Raw genomic sequence first — 17576 nt, forward strand, 5'->3', positions numbered from 1 at the left:
CTTAGTCCCACAGCCTATACATGTGGGCCGAGAAATTGTGTCAAAATCAAAACAGACCTTCGAAGAGATCCTAACATTTTACTGCTTGAATCATTCTCTTTTCTTGACATTATGCCTGATGCTCATTTTTCCCTGTGCCATGCTTGATCTATCCTGAAGTTGGAGCAGAAATATTAGTTCCAAAAATTCTCTTGCTATGGAATGATTTGGCCCGATTGGAGGCCAAGAGCTTTCAAAAGTGTGTTCTGCTGTGATTTGTGCTGACTTGAATGCTTCTTAGAATTCTTAAGTCCTGGGCTAATCATTGGAAGTTTTTCTTCGCTTTTCATCAACGAAACGTTGACTGACCTGAAATAATGGGAAAAGAGGAAAAAACTTTTTTGGAAAAAAGATAATTTTGTGTTCAATTGGAGTTGCAAGATTTCACTTTTTATAAACACTTTGAAACACACAAAAATAGTGGATAATATGGTTTTCCAATTCATTTCTTGAAAACAACTGTAAGATGATGCTATCATACCAGTATATTGATCGTAATGGCCATATAATTTGTATTGGACGAGTATAGAAATGTCGCAGTTCATCAATTTATCATTAGTATTTGAATAACTGCTGATAATTATTTTACACAATAAGGTTAATACGGTAAAAATGAGAGGGAGGAGTGAGAAAAAAAAAAGAGACAAGAACTCCAACTAACTCTAACGGTTGACATAGTTGCTGTAATTGAGCACACCATTTGTCCTCAACTTCCTGGCAGTGAAAAGAGAAGCTCATTATTAAGGAGGAGAATGCCTACTAATTCCACAGGAACATAGCTTTGTTTGGCACTCTGTTCTGAAAAGAGTTTCTTTTGCAGAGAATATGAGTGATGTAATTCACAGCTTTTATGAAAAATGCAGAAAGTAGATTTCATTTTCTTCTACTGAGAAAGTCAGTGAAAGTTGGGGGAAGTGACAAGGATGACAATTCTGCAAGGACGCTAACGTGGTCCAAGAATTTCATCTCCCGATGCTGTAATTATAAAACTCATACAATGCAGGATCTTAGTTGCCCATCCCCTCATACCCTTTGCTGAGCCAGGCTTTGCTAGAAGCTGGACTGCAGATGATATGAAGTTGTCCCCTCTGACCAGAGCTGGAATATGTTAATTTCTGTTCCTGGTTAAAGCCAGATCCATTCTCTTTGGAAGCCAGACAAGCAGATGGTGGGGCTGACATCCTTTTACAAAGACCAAGCAGCCTGGCTTGTGTGCCCATCCAGGTGGAAGCCACCCTGTCTGCGGACGAGATGAGATGTGGGGGTACCAGCAGGCTGCAGATCCAGGCTTGCCTGGGGAAGTAGCGCTATGACTGCCTCGGAATGTGGACAGATGCTTGATTGAGACGGCAGAGATCCACCCACAGAGCACAGCAGAGATGGTTTTAGCCTAGAAGCTGTTAGGAGCAGGTGTGACCAGACGGCTTCCCAGCCAGAGGAAAAGCCCTCTCAGGCTCCCGGGATGCCCCCAGCCTTGAGAGGGATGGCCCCTTGTGGGCCTGCCAGGATAAATTAGCTGCAGAGTGTACCCCGAGGGACCCAGTGAGCTGACTCATATTTCTGGTGGTTTCATATTGACTGACGTTAAAGTACACCTGTCCAAAATAAAATTTTGGCTCAAACATCACTTAAGCCTCTTTCTTGATGGCAGTGCTATATCAGGACCATTTCTATCCTGGGTTCTTCATCTGATATGGCGAAACCATGCCATGGTACACGGTTAGTTAATTGTCTTTCCATTTGCTATGGCAAGTTACTATGATCTATCGAAAGATCTGAAACCTAATGTAAAATATTAAACAAATTAGTGGGAAGGAAAACAATTTTTTGTCAGGAAAAACACATCCCTTGCTCCTCTTGGGGATTCTGTACCATTGTACCAAGTATAAAATTATACTTGGCTATGTCTGTGTCAGTTTTAGTTTGTTTCTAAACAGAGGAAGCTTCTAAAGGTTCTGGAACAGGTAGAAGTAACTGCTTTAAGAAAAGGAGGTATTTTTATTGTGGTCTTTGTGTCATTTTATCTGAGCAAACTCATTTAGGGATCTCTGTTAGGGATCTCTGTGCATGGAGATGACATACCAATGTAGGAGAAAGGTCGGAGCATTGAAGTCTCAGAGGAAATTACAAGCAAGAATTAGATCAGGTGTCATAAGAATCTTTCTATGAGCCAGTGAAATAGCTGAGGTCAGAATGTGACCAACTGGAAATGTGCTGCAGACCCCCAGGAGCAATGTTACTCAGCTCGCCCTGACTGTTGCCAGGAAGAAATGCTAGTCCAGTTTGGAGGACCTTCTGGCTTCTTAAGAGAATGTGGAAATTCAGATTTTTAAAACGGGAAATCTTCCCATTTTGAAAAGTTAGCAGCTAAAAAGAAAATTTATTTATTTTAAATATATTGACACCCTGCTCACCCTCCAGTATAAGGTTTACACGTCACATTATTTGTAGGCTGGGGTCAAATCCTAAATTTTCATGGAGGCTATTATTTAGTTAAGTCAAATTAAACTTACATTTTTTCTGCTGGAGACTGATACGTTTTAGGTAGAAAGCCAACTCTAAGGGTTTTTTCATAGTTAATTTTTCTGGTCACAAATTGCAGTGTTTCTTTTTGGGCACCACCTCATTGAGAGAGGTGGATGAGAAAGATGCTATATAAATACTCAGAGAGAAACTCAGTGTGTAATTTTTTCTTCATAATATGTTGCAGAAATTTTCTTATAATTTGAGTGCTGATGGGAACTGAGACATTCTCCAGGCCAGATTTCCTGTTCCATGCCCATGGGCCCTGGAGGCAGGCTGAGATTCAGTTCACCAGCTAGTTAGTGACCAAGCCAGTCCCTGAACCCCAGTCTGCTGCTTGCTGTTAATAATCAGCGGTGACTGTGGTCCTCATATGGGCTAGGGCAGTTCTCTTATTGTTCCAGCAACTCCCTGAGGCAGGTACTGTTACTACCCCATTTTAAGACGAGGAAACCGAGGTGTAGGGACTTGCCCAAGGTCACATAACTGGGAAGAGGTGAAGCTAGCGGAGTGTGTTTATCCCTCACTTTACACCACTTATTATTTTCCAGGCACTTGAATTCCTTTTTTTTTTAATTGAAGTATAGTTGATTTACAATATTTTGTTAGTTTCAGATGTACAGCAAAGTGATTTGGTTATATATATATATATATATGTATGTATATACGTGTATTCTTTTTTTCCAATTCTTTTCCATTATAGTTTCTTACAAGATATTGAGTATAGTTCCCTGTGCTATACAGCAAATTCCTGTTGTTTATCTATTTTATATATGGTAGTGTGCATCTGTTAATCCCCTACTCCCAATTTATCCCTCCCCCCATTCCCTTTTGGTAACCATAAGTTTGTCTTCTATGTCTATGAGTCTGTTTCTGTTTTATATGTACAATACATCATTTGTATTATAAAACATCTTTATCCATTCATCTGTCGATGGACACTTAGGTTGTTTCCATGTCTTGGCTGTTGTAAATAGTGCCACTATGAACATTGGGGTGCATGTATCTTTTGGAATTAGATCTTTTGTCTTTTCTGGATGTATGCCCAGAAGTGGGATTGCAGGATCATATGGGAGCTGTATTTTTAGTTTTTTAAGGAACCTCCATACTCTTTTCCATAGTGGCTGCACCAATTTACATTTTCCCCAACAGTGTAGGAGGGTTCCGTTTTGTCCACACCCTCTCCACAGGCACTTGAATTCTTGAGTTCCCAAGGAATTTAGGCTATTCTAGGAAGCTGCGGTTCTCAGAGCTTGGCATTGTGGGGAGCTGCAGTTCTCAGAGCTTGGCATTGTGTAAGGATCTGAGAAGATATTTTATTTATTTCCTGTTACCTCTGTAGGTATAACGCATGAGAGCAGCCTGTAAAATGTCCTCATTCCTTTTCATTACTATTGTTTTCAGGCTGTGATTATTTGTCAAGATGCATTTTGCAGAAATGTTAGAAAGTATTCTTCATTGTAGGTGCAGGACTCCTAAGTCCAGGGTCCTGGTGGGGCAGTAGAGTGGGTATGAGCTCAGAATTCAGAGGCAGGTAGATTTGGGTTCAAATCCTGTTTTGGCAGTTATGTAATCCTGGGGATATGACCTAGCAAGGTTGGGCCTCAGTTACCTCTTCCAAAAAGTGGAAGCAATCATAGTGCTCTCCTGGTAGCTTTGTCGGGTTAAGGGAGACACCCCCTGGGTACCTCAGTGCCTGGCACACAGCACTCTCTAAAAGGAAATTACTGGGGCTGCTTCTATTCCCGTGGCCAAAAGAAGATGGAGGTGCTGCAGCTAATCAGCCTGTGCTCGTAGGCTGGTGCTGGAATTCAGGTTCTGAGCCCACTTATTTGGTGTTCTCTGCGTTCACGTCGTCACAGGTGGGGTGGTGGACCCTCTCTTAGGAATGGAGGGATAGATTGAGAGATTCTTCTTTTGAATCCTGCTTCGGCCCATCAGGGACTGCTTTTCAAAACTCTTTCTTAGCATTTTGCTGAGCAACTGAAGCTACCTGGTTACGGACTCAGGGAACAAGGACACATTTTAAAAAATGGATTATTCTCTTCCCCGTGATGGAAATCTTATGGCAGAGAGGATCCTGTCGGAGCCGAAATGCCTCACTCCATGGCTGTAAGCCTGAGCACGTATCACAACCTCTTGTGACATTTGAGTTCTATCTACTTTTATTAGCTTAATTATTTATTTATGTGGTGGGTGAGGTGAGGGTAGCCAGGGTAGTGGGAAGCAATTCCATTTTGAAGAGCAACCATTAGAAATACTCACGACTCTTTCCATTTCTTTTTGATATATCGTCAACCTACAGGTCAGGTAATAAAGCCTAAGGTAAAGGGAAATTTTACTTTGGAGCAAGCCTGCTGTTAAGCTAATACACAGGAAGAAAAGATGCATTAGAAACCACTCTTTGTTACTTGGAAAGATTGCCCGGAGGAATTATTTGATAGGTTGTTCAAGCCAATGTGAAATCTTTTCAAATGAGATGAGTATCCTTTCTAGGAACCTGTAATTCAAAAATGTTTCCGTGAATTTTTCCTAAAATTATCTGTTCTTTTTTTTCCCCCAAAAAGCCACCTACGGGCTTTTTGGTAAGCCTAAGGAAAGGAAATTCTTTACCCTCAAGAGAATGTCATAATGAAGGCCCTGGATGTCATGTTGAGAATGGAAAAGCTTTGGTGACAACACAAAATAAAATGGCAAATAGTGTGGACTTTGCTTATGTTCACATTTTTTATCTGTTGACTTTCTGGGCACCCTTCAAAGCCTGACCTCATGGAAACCTTCACTGCCCAGTGATATCTTGTAATTCCTTCCACTGTACCCTCGCAGTGCACGTACTTGACCTCTGCTTGGAAACTTCTCCCTTTTGCTCATCAAATACCGTGGCAGTGAGCACTGACCTTCAGGAGCATCAACCCCTCAAGGTCAAGAAGAGCTGGATCTGAAGATTCTTTCTAGCCTTAACATTTCTGAAACTGAGATGGCAAATGAATGCTCATATTCCGAGGGCAATTAGTTTTCATCATTTACGAAAAATAAATGAGTGTTTGGTTTGACTGTGTTGTATGCTTGTGATCTAAGTTTGCTTTCTAGATTGGACAAATTTTGCTTCAGAATTGGCTGTCTTCCTCTGTTATGGTCGTTACTTTTTTTCCTTGTTTTCTATGTGACAAATGAAGTTATGTTCTGTTACCACAATCTTCATTTAGTGTCTATAGTGTGTATATGTCTGGTCTCTCCAGTGAGACAACAAAAACTCCAGTGGAGGATCTGTGGGTCAGATTGATGCTTTAAGTCAGCCAGTGTTCTATGAGCATCAGCTCTGTGTTCGGAAATGGACGTGCAGTTTGATGAATAACACTCTTCCATCAGAGGAGTTAACAGTTCAGCAGGAGAGTTAGGTATATTAGTACAAAAATACAATGATGGGTACAAAGAGTACCTCCATCCCCTCTGATTCTTAATTATAAAGTTAAGAAGGAGAATAAATGCTAAAGAAATGCTTGCCAACTGATGGAATAAAAATGTTTTGATTGGAAAAAGGCTTTTTGATGTTGCCTGTGAATCAAGCAGCATCTCAGATATTGTAGGGACCCAGAAGAGTTTTAGGTGAATTCATTGAGAAGTTCCAACTTTAAGGGCAGAAGACAGTAGTCTTGGGATGTAGTAAAAGTAAATAACAACAATAAAAAACAACCCTCATAATGTGAGGCCCAAGAAAGAGTACTATAGATGGCTTTTAGAAAGGAAGAAGGCATATTTGGGCAAAACAGGATGGTCGAAGGCCGAGAATGATTCCACACAGATTGCAGATGGAGGGGTGGGCCTGAGGGACCTGGAGGCCAAGGAGGTAAGGGAGAGAAACTCTTAAGGTTGGAAGGGCAGAAGCTCGAAAGTTTGGCTGAACTCGTGTGAGCACTGGGGCATGGGCTCTAGGGGGAGGGCTTGTGCCTTAAAGCCCCTGGGGCCTAAGCTTTCCAGATCAGTGGGCTTGGGTCAGAGGAGTTAGGGGCTGTCATGGAGAGAAAGGTCTGTACCAAAATGCTTGTCCTTTCCACTGCTTCAGTGGGAGTGGGACCCTTCTTGGGGATTCTATTAAGCAAAGCTTGACTTAGTAAAGAGCCCTCAGAGCTGGCCAGCACTTTGACTGGAGTGACAGGGAACAGTTTTCTGGGGGAGAGCCTACCGCATTGCCTGTCCACACATCTTTCAGCTGTCTGGCCTGGCCTGGCCTTTCCTCTCTCCTTCCTAACCCTGGGTTGGTCTCTGCAGCTGCTGCTTTTCTGATCACTGGCAGTGATGAGATGGCAGAGCTCGAAAGACCTGGTGTTGCCAAGGTCCTTCTGGAGGCACGTGGAAGTCACCAGTAGGGGGCGGCCCAGCATGCTCCTTAGTCTTCTTGGTCCCGTCCAGGGTCTCTGGGGCAGGGATCAGAAGGCTTTCAGACTGTTTGCTTTTGGGTGGTCCAAGGAAGCAAGGACTTGAGCCCTGGTGTGTTTGGTCACCTAGTAACTGAGAAGCCCTGGGGTCCAGCTTCCCTGTGGTCTTTTCCTTTGCGGCTTTTTTTGGCTCTCCCTCTTTTTTTCCCCCCTTCCTCCCTCCCCTCCCTCCTTCCTTCCCTTCCTTCCTTCCTTCTCTCTTTTTTCTTCATACATTTAAAAAATTCATAAAAATGTAATGATATAACAATAACTTCAGGTGCATATATTCAGAACTGACACTTTAACATTTTTGTCTTTTTTGTTACAAAGGCTTTTCTCTTTTAAGAAAAGAAATAGTTTAGTAGTTTAATAAAACAGTTTAACAGTTTCAGTTTCTTTATCCCTGATGCAGATCCGTCTCCTTTCCCAAGGTGACTTTCCTTGCAATCTTCCTTTTGTACTTTACAACTATCCTTGACTATGAACACTATGTGGTATTGTTTTCTGTCTCTTTAAAAGTTCACATCAGTTGTTTTATATGATATGTACATATCAGTTTGAAATTTTGCTTATTTTTCTTTCTCACTTAGCATGAGTATTTCTTTCTGCTCAGATATAAAGATCTGGTTCAATCTACTGTAGTTATTTAACACGCCTCATTTTATTCTCTTTCTTAACTGATGGACACTCTCCATGCACCAGATTTTTATTCTGACTGTGTTACCATGAATGTTCTTGTATATGTCTCCTCGTGTGCAGGAGTGAGCATTTCTCTCAGGTGAAAACCTAGAAATGGAATTGCTGGACTCTGTAAAGCGTGTGATGTATAATTTTCCAGGATGCTGGCAAATTACTCTCCAAAGTGCTTGTGCCAATTTAGACTCCCTCCAACAATATAAGAGAAATACCCCACATCCTTAGCAATGCTTTAATATTGTCAGATTTTAAACATTTTGTCCAGCTAGTGGCAGAGAAATGGTAAGTCCATGTGACTTTGGTTTGCATTTCATATTCCTTGAGGGGTGAGCAGATTTTCATATGTTCCTGGGTCGTTGAGGTTTCTCCTTTGTGAATTGTTTGTTATTAACTTTACTGGCTCCCATTCTAACCCTATGATTCCTCACTTAATGGTGTCTAAGGAGCGTTTCTTAAGGGGTAGATTTCATGAGCAATTTATAGCCCACGGCTATGTTGTGGGCCTTTCTGCAGATGGTAACTTATGAAAGGGAATTCTTGGCATCTAGAGGGGCAATTGCTGACCTTTTAATCCAGCTCTTCTGTTGCTTTTTTCCATTTTGACCAGGAGAAAAATTCATTCTTTATCCAGGGCATCCCTGCCTTCACAGTGGAAGAACATTCTTTAATGACCATTTTTAATACTTTCACATGGTTCTTTTGATGGTTTTCAACAAAATCTTTTGTCTGGTCTTAGATTCAAGAACAGGTACGCTTTGCTTAATATCTGACTTATTTTCACCTCATGAACACTGTGAAGTTACCACTGGCTAAATGTATCCCCCTTTCCTTCTTTTCAGGGGCAGTGGTCACTGGAAAGCTTACAATTATGCTTGTGGCCCTTTCCCAGCATTTTAAACCCAATTCCTAGCTCCACTGATGTCTCTGCCCTGGCTCTTCTTTCTATTATGCCTTTCATTTTTATTTATGTTAGCTTGCTGTATTTTATTGAATACAATAGGAGAGTTTATAAATTAAAAATCTGACAAAAATGAAATACCAATAAAATAAAGGGCATAAATAACTAAATAAAAAGTTAAAAATAAATGCCTTGTGCCACAGACATTGACTAAATACCTCCTGAGTGTCAGGCCCCTGTCATAAGCATGGAGGATGCAGTGATGAGCCAGCAAAGAGAGCTGGAGAATCTCTCAGACAGTTTCAGAACAGTGACAGCCACCATGCTAGCGCAGCTGTAAGCAGTGAACAAGCTTCTCAGGAATTCTGGTTGTGACCCCAGAGGAAACCTTGCCCATGTTATTTGTCCTTTTTTCTGCCAGTTGCATGAAAAAAAGCATTAAAATGTAGGGCCCTCTTGAATGCAGCTCTTATTGGGAGACAATTTAGAAGAGGGAGATCACTGTGGTTTCTACTGAAAATGTTAGTGGATTGAAAATCTTGGAAAAATGTGTGATAATTTTGAAACATTTCGTAAAAACTCTTAACGTTGAAAATTGTTGTTTGAGAACCAAGATCTTTGAGCAGAAGATGCCCTTCTATCTTGGACGTTTTTTTTTATGTAACAGGGGCAATGTTTATGTGGGTCCTTTTAAAATTATTTATCTTTGGTGTAATTTTGTTCCCTCAGAGCATTTACTTATTTTGCTTTATTTCTAAAATATATTTTCTAAAAATGGGTGCCCCAATACTTACCATGTATTTTGACATCTATTTTTTTTCCTTCTTTTGGATTGGGTAGAAGGAATCTGTAGATGCTGTATCTCCTCCCTCATTGGTTACTATTGTTTTCATTTTAATTCATGTTGTTAACAGTAGAGCTACGTATTTGTTTTCAGTGTCTTAATTGGAATGTTATGTATCTTAAATTTTTTGAAGAAGAAGGGGGAAAATCCATCCTAATACAACTTCCTGGAGTGCCTTTGGAACTCCAAGTGTTGCCCATCCATCCATCCATCCATCCATCCATCCATCCATCCATCATCCTTGAAGACCTACATTGTGCAAGGTTCTTTGCTAGATGCTGTGGTGCATGTTAAGAATTATAAAGCAGGATCCAGCTGTCTTCAAAAAGAGATCGTGATCAAGAAAAGTGAATAGACAGATACGCAGATAACTGTAGCACAGGGAAATTCCATGGTAGTAGGTTTGATAGCTTTGTGTTTGTGTTACCAGGGATTTTATTGGTTGCAAGTGACAGAAATTCAGATCAAACTTCTGTTAGTGACAGCTAACCTCAGAGATGATTGGATCCAAAAGCTCAAGTAACATTTTCAGGGTTCTGTCTCTCTTTATATCTCTTAGCTCTCTTTCCTCCTGTGTGCTGACTGCATACTTGGACATTCTCTTTCCTTGTGCCGGAAATATTTCTCATAGAAGCCCCAGGCCTATGTAATCTTTCAGCTATAATCCCGGAGAAAGAGAGACTCTGTCATGGCATTCATGTTTCAATTTAAGGGAAGCTTCTCATTAATCTAGTTGAGGTCACAGGCACATTTCTAAGCCAGTCCTCATGATCCAGGGGATAGAACTCTTCACGCAGCCAGAGTTACCAGTTTACTCCTGTATTTGAGGGTTTGGTGAACGGGGAAGAGGAGATTTCTGTAGAGAGCGCACTAGGGCAATGTGGGGCTTGTGAGCTGTGGTTCCTGAAAGGAAAAATTGGTTTTATTACTGACAAAAGCAGAACGAGGGGATCCTGGGCCAGGAAAAGAGAGAGTTGGAAGGAAGGGAGGGAGGGAGAGAGAGAAAGGGGGAGGGGAATCTTCTTCAGTGTTTCAGGAGGTAAAAGGAGGGAGTGACTGCTTCTCTTGGAATGTGAGGAAAGATGTGTTTTGTCCTCTGTGTGGTGATGCCAGCTTCCCTGTGGCTGTCACCATAAGGGTGAAATGCTTTTGAGAGGTAGTAGATGCATTTCCAAGTTATTTTCACCTCTATACACAGGGGATACCTTGAGTGGAGGGGCAAACTGAACTTGTTAGTTGAAAGAGTAATAAAAGTTTAAGAAAAGAAAATGAAACCTGGTGATCCTGTCATTGACAATGCAACCTGCTCAACCATGGTTTCTCCTCAGTCTCATTTGGTTTTGCTGCCCTTGCTGTATTTAAAATAAATGGTGGGGCTAGGTGGGTGGGGAGGGATTGCCTTGAGCAGCCTGGTGAGGTTGGATGGAAATTACCCATTTTTTTATGGACTGCCTGAATTCTGAGTTACTAGTTTGCACTCTGCTTTTTTTTGCAGTTACATTGCAAATCAGAAAAGATTAGAAATCATCAACGAAGATGATATTGAAGCTTATGTGGGACTGAAAAACCTGTGAGTACTCAGGGCTTCCATACCTTATCTCAGAACTTTTTCTTATGCTCTGTTACCGTCAGAGGGACAGTCGTCTGTTAGCTCTAACATACATGCAATTATGTGTTTTCTTAGGACCATTGTGGATTCCGGATTGAAATTTGTAGCTCATAAAGCATTTCTGAAAAACAGCAACTTACAGCACATGTAAGTAAAGGTTGATTCTTTTGCTTCCCAGGACCCAACTTATTCAATATTTTCCCCCTCTGTTTATTTTTCCTTCTTCTCCAGCTCTAAACCTCCTCTTAAAAAGTTAGTGTAGCTTTGACAATAGCTTAGAAGCATTAGCTTTGATTTCTGAATAGCTTTAGAGGGGTACTTAGAACAGCCTGCTTATTCCCTTTCATGAATTTCTGGGCCATTTCCATCTTGGACAGAGCAATAGGCCAACAGCAAGGAGTCTGATGTGAAAACTATGTCCTGGTACAGCGTCCTCGATTCTTTTCCTTGGAATCATGACATGTTCCCTGGAAGACATCAAACTAGTGGAATTGAAAGAAACTGACTTGGCCTTGGCCTTTTTAGGGAACTAAAAATTGCTAATGCTCTTCCTCCCCCAACAGATCCTCTTTTGAACCTTCTTTTCCCAAAAGCTATGTGTCATGATTGATGGAAGCGGAGAAAACTCAATCATGGAACATGCCAGAGGTTCAGGCAACTGTTACAATAGCAAATGCTTCCACCGAAGTCAGGGTGATATCAACTGAAGTCAAATGGAAATACGGACAGTGGGAGCTCTTAGGTTGTTTGCTGCTAAATCTTCTTAGATGATGGCAGCTGGTCAGTAAGGTGTGGCCTTCCTGAGACGTTTCTTCATGAAACAGAGGATCACCCTTAAGCTCTGATGGGCGCCTTCCACCCCGAGTTTTCAGTAGGGATTTCTGTGGCAGGAAGGTTGCCTGCATTCATTGGCCCTTCTGTGCTTTGCAGATGCTCTGCAACAATACCTTATGTGTTTCATAGACTACGATCTACATACAGAACTCTCACGTGGTTGATCTCACTTGATTTTTCTGACAGTTGGTAGGGAGGATCTTCTTGATTCCCATTTCATAAGTGCAGAATCAGACTCAGGTCCACAGATGGAAAGTGGCAGACTCAGGGCTCACTCCTGGCTATGTTCTTTTAGTAAGAGGACAGAAAATAAAGTGTGTTTTCCATATAATGAGAGAATCAGCCCTTCTCGTAACATTTGTCCTCTTTCTTTTTCTTGGGGAGAACTGTTCCCTGACTGATTTCCAGGCCAGTTTGTAAAAGAAATCATTCTCTTCGAGCAGATTGCCTGGACACTCTATGCAGATCTGTGGATCTTATGAAAAACCTTAATTTCATCAAGCCAGTACAATGACTTCATATTTCATAGGTGGCATTAATGAGGAAGTCAATTGAAAAATAAAGTCAGTAGAATTAAGATATAAAACTTTTGGCAAAAAGGTGACAAAACTCCAAGGAACTTTATTAACACATTTCATGTAGAGGCTTTTTGGCAACATCTCTGTAGTTGGTTTGCCTGCACAAATTCTGATGTCTCGCGTAGGCCTTGCTAGCATAAACAAGAGAGAAGTTGGACACAAGAAAAAGGCAAAATGCTCTAATGCAATCACTTAAGTGTAATTAATGACCTCAGTGGTTCCATTCTGGTATTTTCATTACTGCTGACTGCGGACCTGAATTACTCAACGACCACGTTTTACTGGTTGTTTTACTACATCACTTCCCCTAACGTAGTGATCTATATAGTGGGCTATGGTTAATTGTTTTAGAAATAGACCTTTTTATGACTTTGCTATGCCTCTTATATTTTCCCTACTTTCCTTGTTCCAAGTTATTTATATGAAAACCAAAGCCACCTTTTGTATTTTTTTCAGGCTGATTTACAGTAGAATAATTTTAATGGTATTCTGTGTGCTGTACATACTTACATAAAGCCAAATATTAGTCCCAGTCTCCCAAAGAGGTGTCATTTGAAAATAGGAAACCAAGGAGATGGACGTATCTTATACAGCTTCTTTAAAAGCCAATAGTTGGGAAGCCCAGTTACTGATCAGACCGCAAAAATTACTGGTATTTGTAACCATTGTCAAATGGTAAGCCAGTAGGAAGTCAGGCTAATATTCAGACAGTTAGAAAGAAGTTACAATGTCAGTAAGCTTCAGATATTCACGTGATGAAAGAGGCTCCTAATCGCCAAAATAGAAATTAAATTAAGCAGTTGGCTCTAGGGAATGGCAAGGAGGAGGAAATTAAGTCAGTTGTCTGCCTTTCCAGACCTGGGTCTCAACTTCTGCTTATGACTGAAGGTGCTGGCATGTTCTCCCTGATTTCCGCACTTAGTAAACGGCATCTTTAGTTGAACATCAGCACCATGGCTACAAGGGAGCTGATAAAGAAATGTGTATGAGAGGCTGTTTCTCTGTACCCTTGGGATATAATGATTATCTCTCTGAGTTTCTCCAATAAAATAAAAATGTACACAAGAGCATCTGTTTCACTTTGGGTTTTAGCGGAATTCAGACTGGACCCTGTCTGTCACTTTCATCATTCCTCCCCTAACCTGTGCATATTGAGCTTCCCATGCTGACTGTCCAGAGCCCCTAGGACTGGTCCCTGAGTTTATTTCTTGGTGCCTTTAATTCCTGCCCGGCCCCTGAGAACCCAGAAACTGTGAGAAAAGCCAGTATTTGTGTTTTCCAGGGACTTTGCAGAGGTGCTAATTAGCTCCTTTGCAAAAGTTCTATAATCAAACAGTAAGAGGATTGTTGATTTTTTTTTCCTTCCCTCCTCCTCCCATTTGGCTTTTGGACCCAATAGTAAGTATGGTTCATAAAACTCATCTTGTTCTTTGGCGTGTAACCCTGCTCTGGGCTGTGCTGCTAGCAGCCTGACAGGGCAGCTGCCCCGGTGCCGGCCTTGCTAGCCGACCTGGAACCTTGACAATGAGTGTGTCCTCTTTCTTTGCCTCCTCGCTCCTCTTTCTTCTTGGGAGGAAGAATAGGGTTTTTGTTTCTGTTTTTGTTTTTTTTTCCTTCAGAAGGATGGGGATTTCTGATGGAGATGAAAACATTTGTGCCTCACAGGCTCTGGTGAAGACAGGCAGAGTGACTTGTCAGTGTATTATACTGCAGTGAAACCCATTCTTAATTCACGTTCCAAAAGAAAAGATTTATGTGGGCACATTTTACAACTTCCTGCTGGATTATTTTTTCACGTGGGTGAGCACTTTACACTCAGCGTGAGGAGAGAAGATGCCAGCGTAGAAGGAAGAGGGCACCCTCTTGTAGATGGGGGTTTGGATGAGAGGAAATCTCAATATAGAATTAAGCTGGGAGTGGCCGTGTGCCTTCTTCATTGATGAGATGCTAAAGTGGCATTTTCTTTATCCATCAGCTGACTAGTCTTAGTTCACGTATTAGCTCCCCCTGGTCTTTAGCCCTTCTGTGAAAGAGACTGGCCAGACAGACCAGCAGACTTCAGCCCACGATTTGGTGAGACAGACGCAATAGACTAGCCTCAGTGAGGCCAGGATTGCTGTCGCCGCAGATTTCCCGTATTTACCTGACTCTCAGACCGGTGCTCACCTTCCTGAACGGGAATCAGATACTGAAAGGCTCATGGCAAACTGTTGAGGGCTCAGCTGTTTTGTAAAATTTGATGTTTGTTTTACATTCATGTGACTCATGGAACACACGTCTAGGGGACCAAGCACTGCACACGCTTTAAATAAATTTGACCGGTAAACAAATTCACAGAGCGAGTCAGCTGCCAGGATTAAGGGTCTGAATTTCCCAGCTCAAGGTCTCATGGCACTGATCATTGGAAACCGAAACTCCCATTCCCTTGAATAAAACTACATATTTGGAACACATCAGTAAATTCATTATTATTTTTCAGTCACAAATAGGACATCTTTTCATTGTCTGGTTGGTCCACATCTTAAAATGATATGTTGCTAGAATATTTCCAGATAAAATTTGACATATTTTTATCTGATATTTTGTTGTTATTCTCATCACGAATTTATCTAGTTATTTGGAAGTCATATATAAACAATCTCAGCAGAGTTTATCAATCAATAGGTGTTATCTTTCCTATTAGGATGTGTTAAATTCAGTTAATATTCAGAGTTTTGTGTGTCGTGTAATTTCAAAATATTCATGATGCTTTTTAGTTTTAAAGTATCTTTTCCCCTAGTGAGTTTATGGTTTAAATTTAACTTAGTTTAATTTAATTTCCCTATTAATTGTTCAGTAGATCAGATATCTCTAGGAGGTATATAACTTGGCTCTGAATATGAAAAAGAAAATTTTGGGTAAAAAAGAGATTCAAAATAACCATTACGAAAATTATGCCCCCTCAACCCCACTCTCGAGCAAGAATTATAGGAGAGGCAGGGAAAACTGAGTTATTACTTTACGTGAAAGAAAGAGATTACTGGATCTAAAGTACGGCATGAACCATGATCACATAAAATTATATTTTGAAAAAAACTCTATTTGAATACTTTATTCCTGAAATGTACACTTGTAATTCACATTTAATGTTTTTGATTCCTTTCAGCAATTTTACCAGAAATAAACTGACGGTATTGTCTAGGAAACATTTTCGTCACCTTGACTTGTCTGAGCTGTAAGTAATGATTTTGTATGGCATTTGGGGAAAAAATTTCCAAAGGAAAGTGTAATCACGTATTTTTTAAAATAAGTGATGCTGCAGGTCTATTTTTATATCAAAACTCATGAAAAATGACTTCTTAAATTTTGGTCATTTGTTCTTTTATTCCTCCATGAAAACATGATTCAGCAGTAAAAAAAAAAAGAAAAGAAAAGAAAAGAAATCTCAGTAGTAATATATCATTTATAATGAGTTTAAATGTTGTTTTTACATAAAAGACTTGTTTTCTAAAGGAGGGAATATGAGAAAAAGATGAGGGTTTTGTGTGAAAAAGGCGGCAACATGTCTCATAGCATCTGTTTGGTCCTTGTTCTGTCCAGGCACTAATGGAAAGCAAACCCATTCAAGGAGAAACAGCAATGGACAAAACTCGTCAGTTTATACCCCGACGACAGTGCCTGCGCTCCCTTAGTGAACATTTGAGGAGAGGCAGTCCTCTCCCTACCCGACCATCCTTGTGAGATTTCCTTCTAGGTCTGCCACTGCATTCAGGATTTATCCTTATCCCCAAATCCCTTGGCTGAAAAATGATAGGGAAGATATTGAAATGTATCGATTACTAATAGCCAGCATTTCCAAGTGTGCTTAATTCTTGTGTTATCACCGTGAAGCAAATATAAACTGTTGACATTCCTATGGGTCAGGTACCCAAAGAACCTTAAAGCACAGGCTCTGTGTGTCAGAGGTGGGCCCAGATGGACAAGGCCTTTGAATACCAGGCAATAGCTTTTGCTAAAACTATCTGTTGCCTGAGTTGTAGGGTCCACCCCTATTCACAAGGAAATCGTGCAGATTAGAAGATGCCACTAGTAGTGTGATAACAAGTTAATAGGTAGTCATGAGAGTTACATGGTGGCAATTCTTTTGGGAGAGACTTAATTCAGGGAGTTGAAGCGCTGGCTTTCTAACCCAGGGATACGCATAAAAAACTTAAGGAAGTTATGTGCAATAAAGTAGGCTACTCAGTGTAAAAATTTTGAGCATCATTGCAGAGAATTTTCTTGATGGGTTAAAAATTAGAGTTCTGATTTCAAATTCACATGTCTCAATACCACCCCTGCAGCATATTTAATTAATTCATTCCACAAATGTTAATTGTGTACCTGTTGCAAATCAAACTAACATGGCACTAGGCCATAGGGATATAAGGAGAACGGTATCTGTACTCCAGGACTCTGCTATCCAGGGGGAGCGGTAGAAGCCTGAACACATTAAGTACAACGTGCTCTAACAATCGCTGCAAAAGGAGTTTGTGTGTGAGAGGAAGTGTGTGAGAGGAAGAAGCCAGCTGTCTGCCCGTGCCGTGTGGTCAGACGAACGTTGCTGTCTTTGTAGCTCAAGATCCCTTTGCTTCTTTATCTCTTCTGTGGATTCAGTCATACCTGCTTTCAAAAAAGATTTCTTAGTTTTTCATGGACTCAGAACACCAGGAAACCTCTTGGATTAGTTGGAGTTTAAACATTGTGGATATCATCTGCATTATATTCCATACCTAGTAGTCTCAACTCTTATTTTGGTGTTGGAGGGATATTTGGAGGCAATCAAGCAGACACAAATTAAACGAGTCTGCCAGGACCACATTTTCTCCAAGGAAACTCGTGGAAAAGTCTCCAGGGATTCCCTGAGATTGTTAGAACCCAACCAGAAAACCACAGGAGTAAATGATGTTGCAAAGCCCAGGTCCTGTCCTCATGGAAATCTTAAGTATTGTGGTTAATGCCAGGCAGAGCCTATGTAATGATTTTAAATGGCCTCATTTAAAGGCTCATTGCCATAAATGGAAGTCATTTTAAACAGGCCACTGAGTGTTATAAATAAGCATTTAAAGATTTTTTTTTTCTTGTGGTTTTTATTTTCCTCTTGACTACTTCCTCCTTG

General features: G+C 40.8%; 1 protein-coding gene across 5 annotated transcripts in view; it reads left to right on the top strand.

The window, feature by feature from the left end:
• Window positions 1-17576, top strand: part of NTRK2 (neurotrophic receptor tyrosine kinase 2) — a 376063-nt gene that overhangs the window by 18622 nt on the left and 339865 nt on the right. For all 5 annotated transcript variants that reach the window (XM_060155345.1, XM_060155346.1, XM_060155347.1 and 2 more), the window contains exons 2-4: window positions 10914-10988; window positions 11103-11174; window positions 15585-15653. In XM_060155345.1, coding sequence (XP_060011328.1) covers window positions 10914-10988; window positions 11103-11174; window positions 15585-15653 — 216 coding nt within the window. The remainder of the gene's footprint in view (window positions 1-10913; window positions 10989-11102; window positions 11175-15584; window positions 15654-17576) is intronic.

The sequence above is a fragment of the Lagenorhynchus albirostris genome, chromosome 7, assembly GCF_949774975.1.
Source record: "Lagenorhynchus albirostris chromosome 7, mLagAlb1.1, whole genome shotgun sequence".
Lineage (NCBI taxonomy): Eukaryota > Metazoa > Chordata > Mammalia > Artiodactyla > Delphinidae > Lagenorhynchus > Lagenorhynchus albirostris.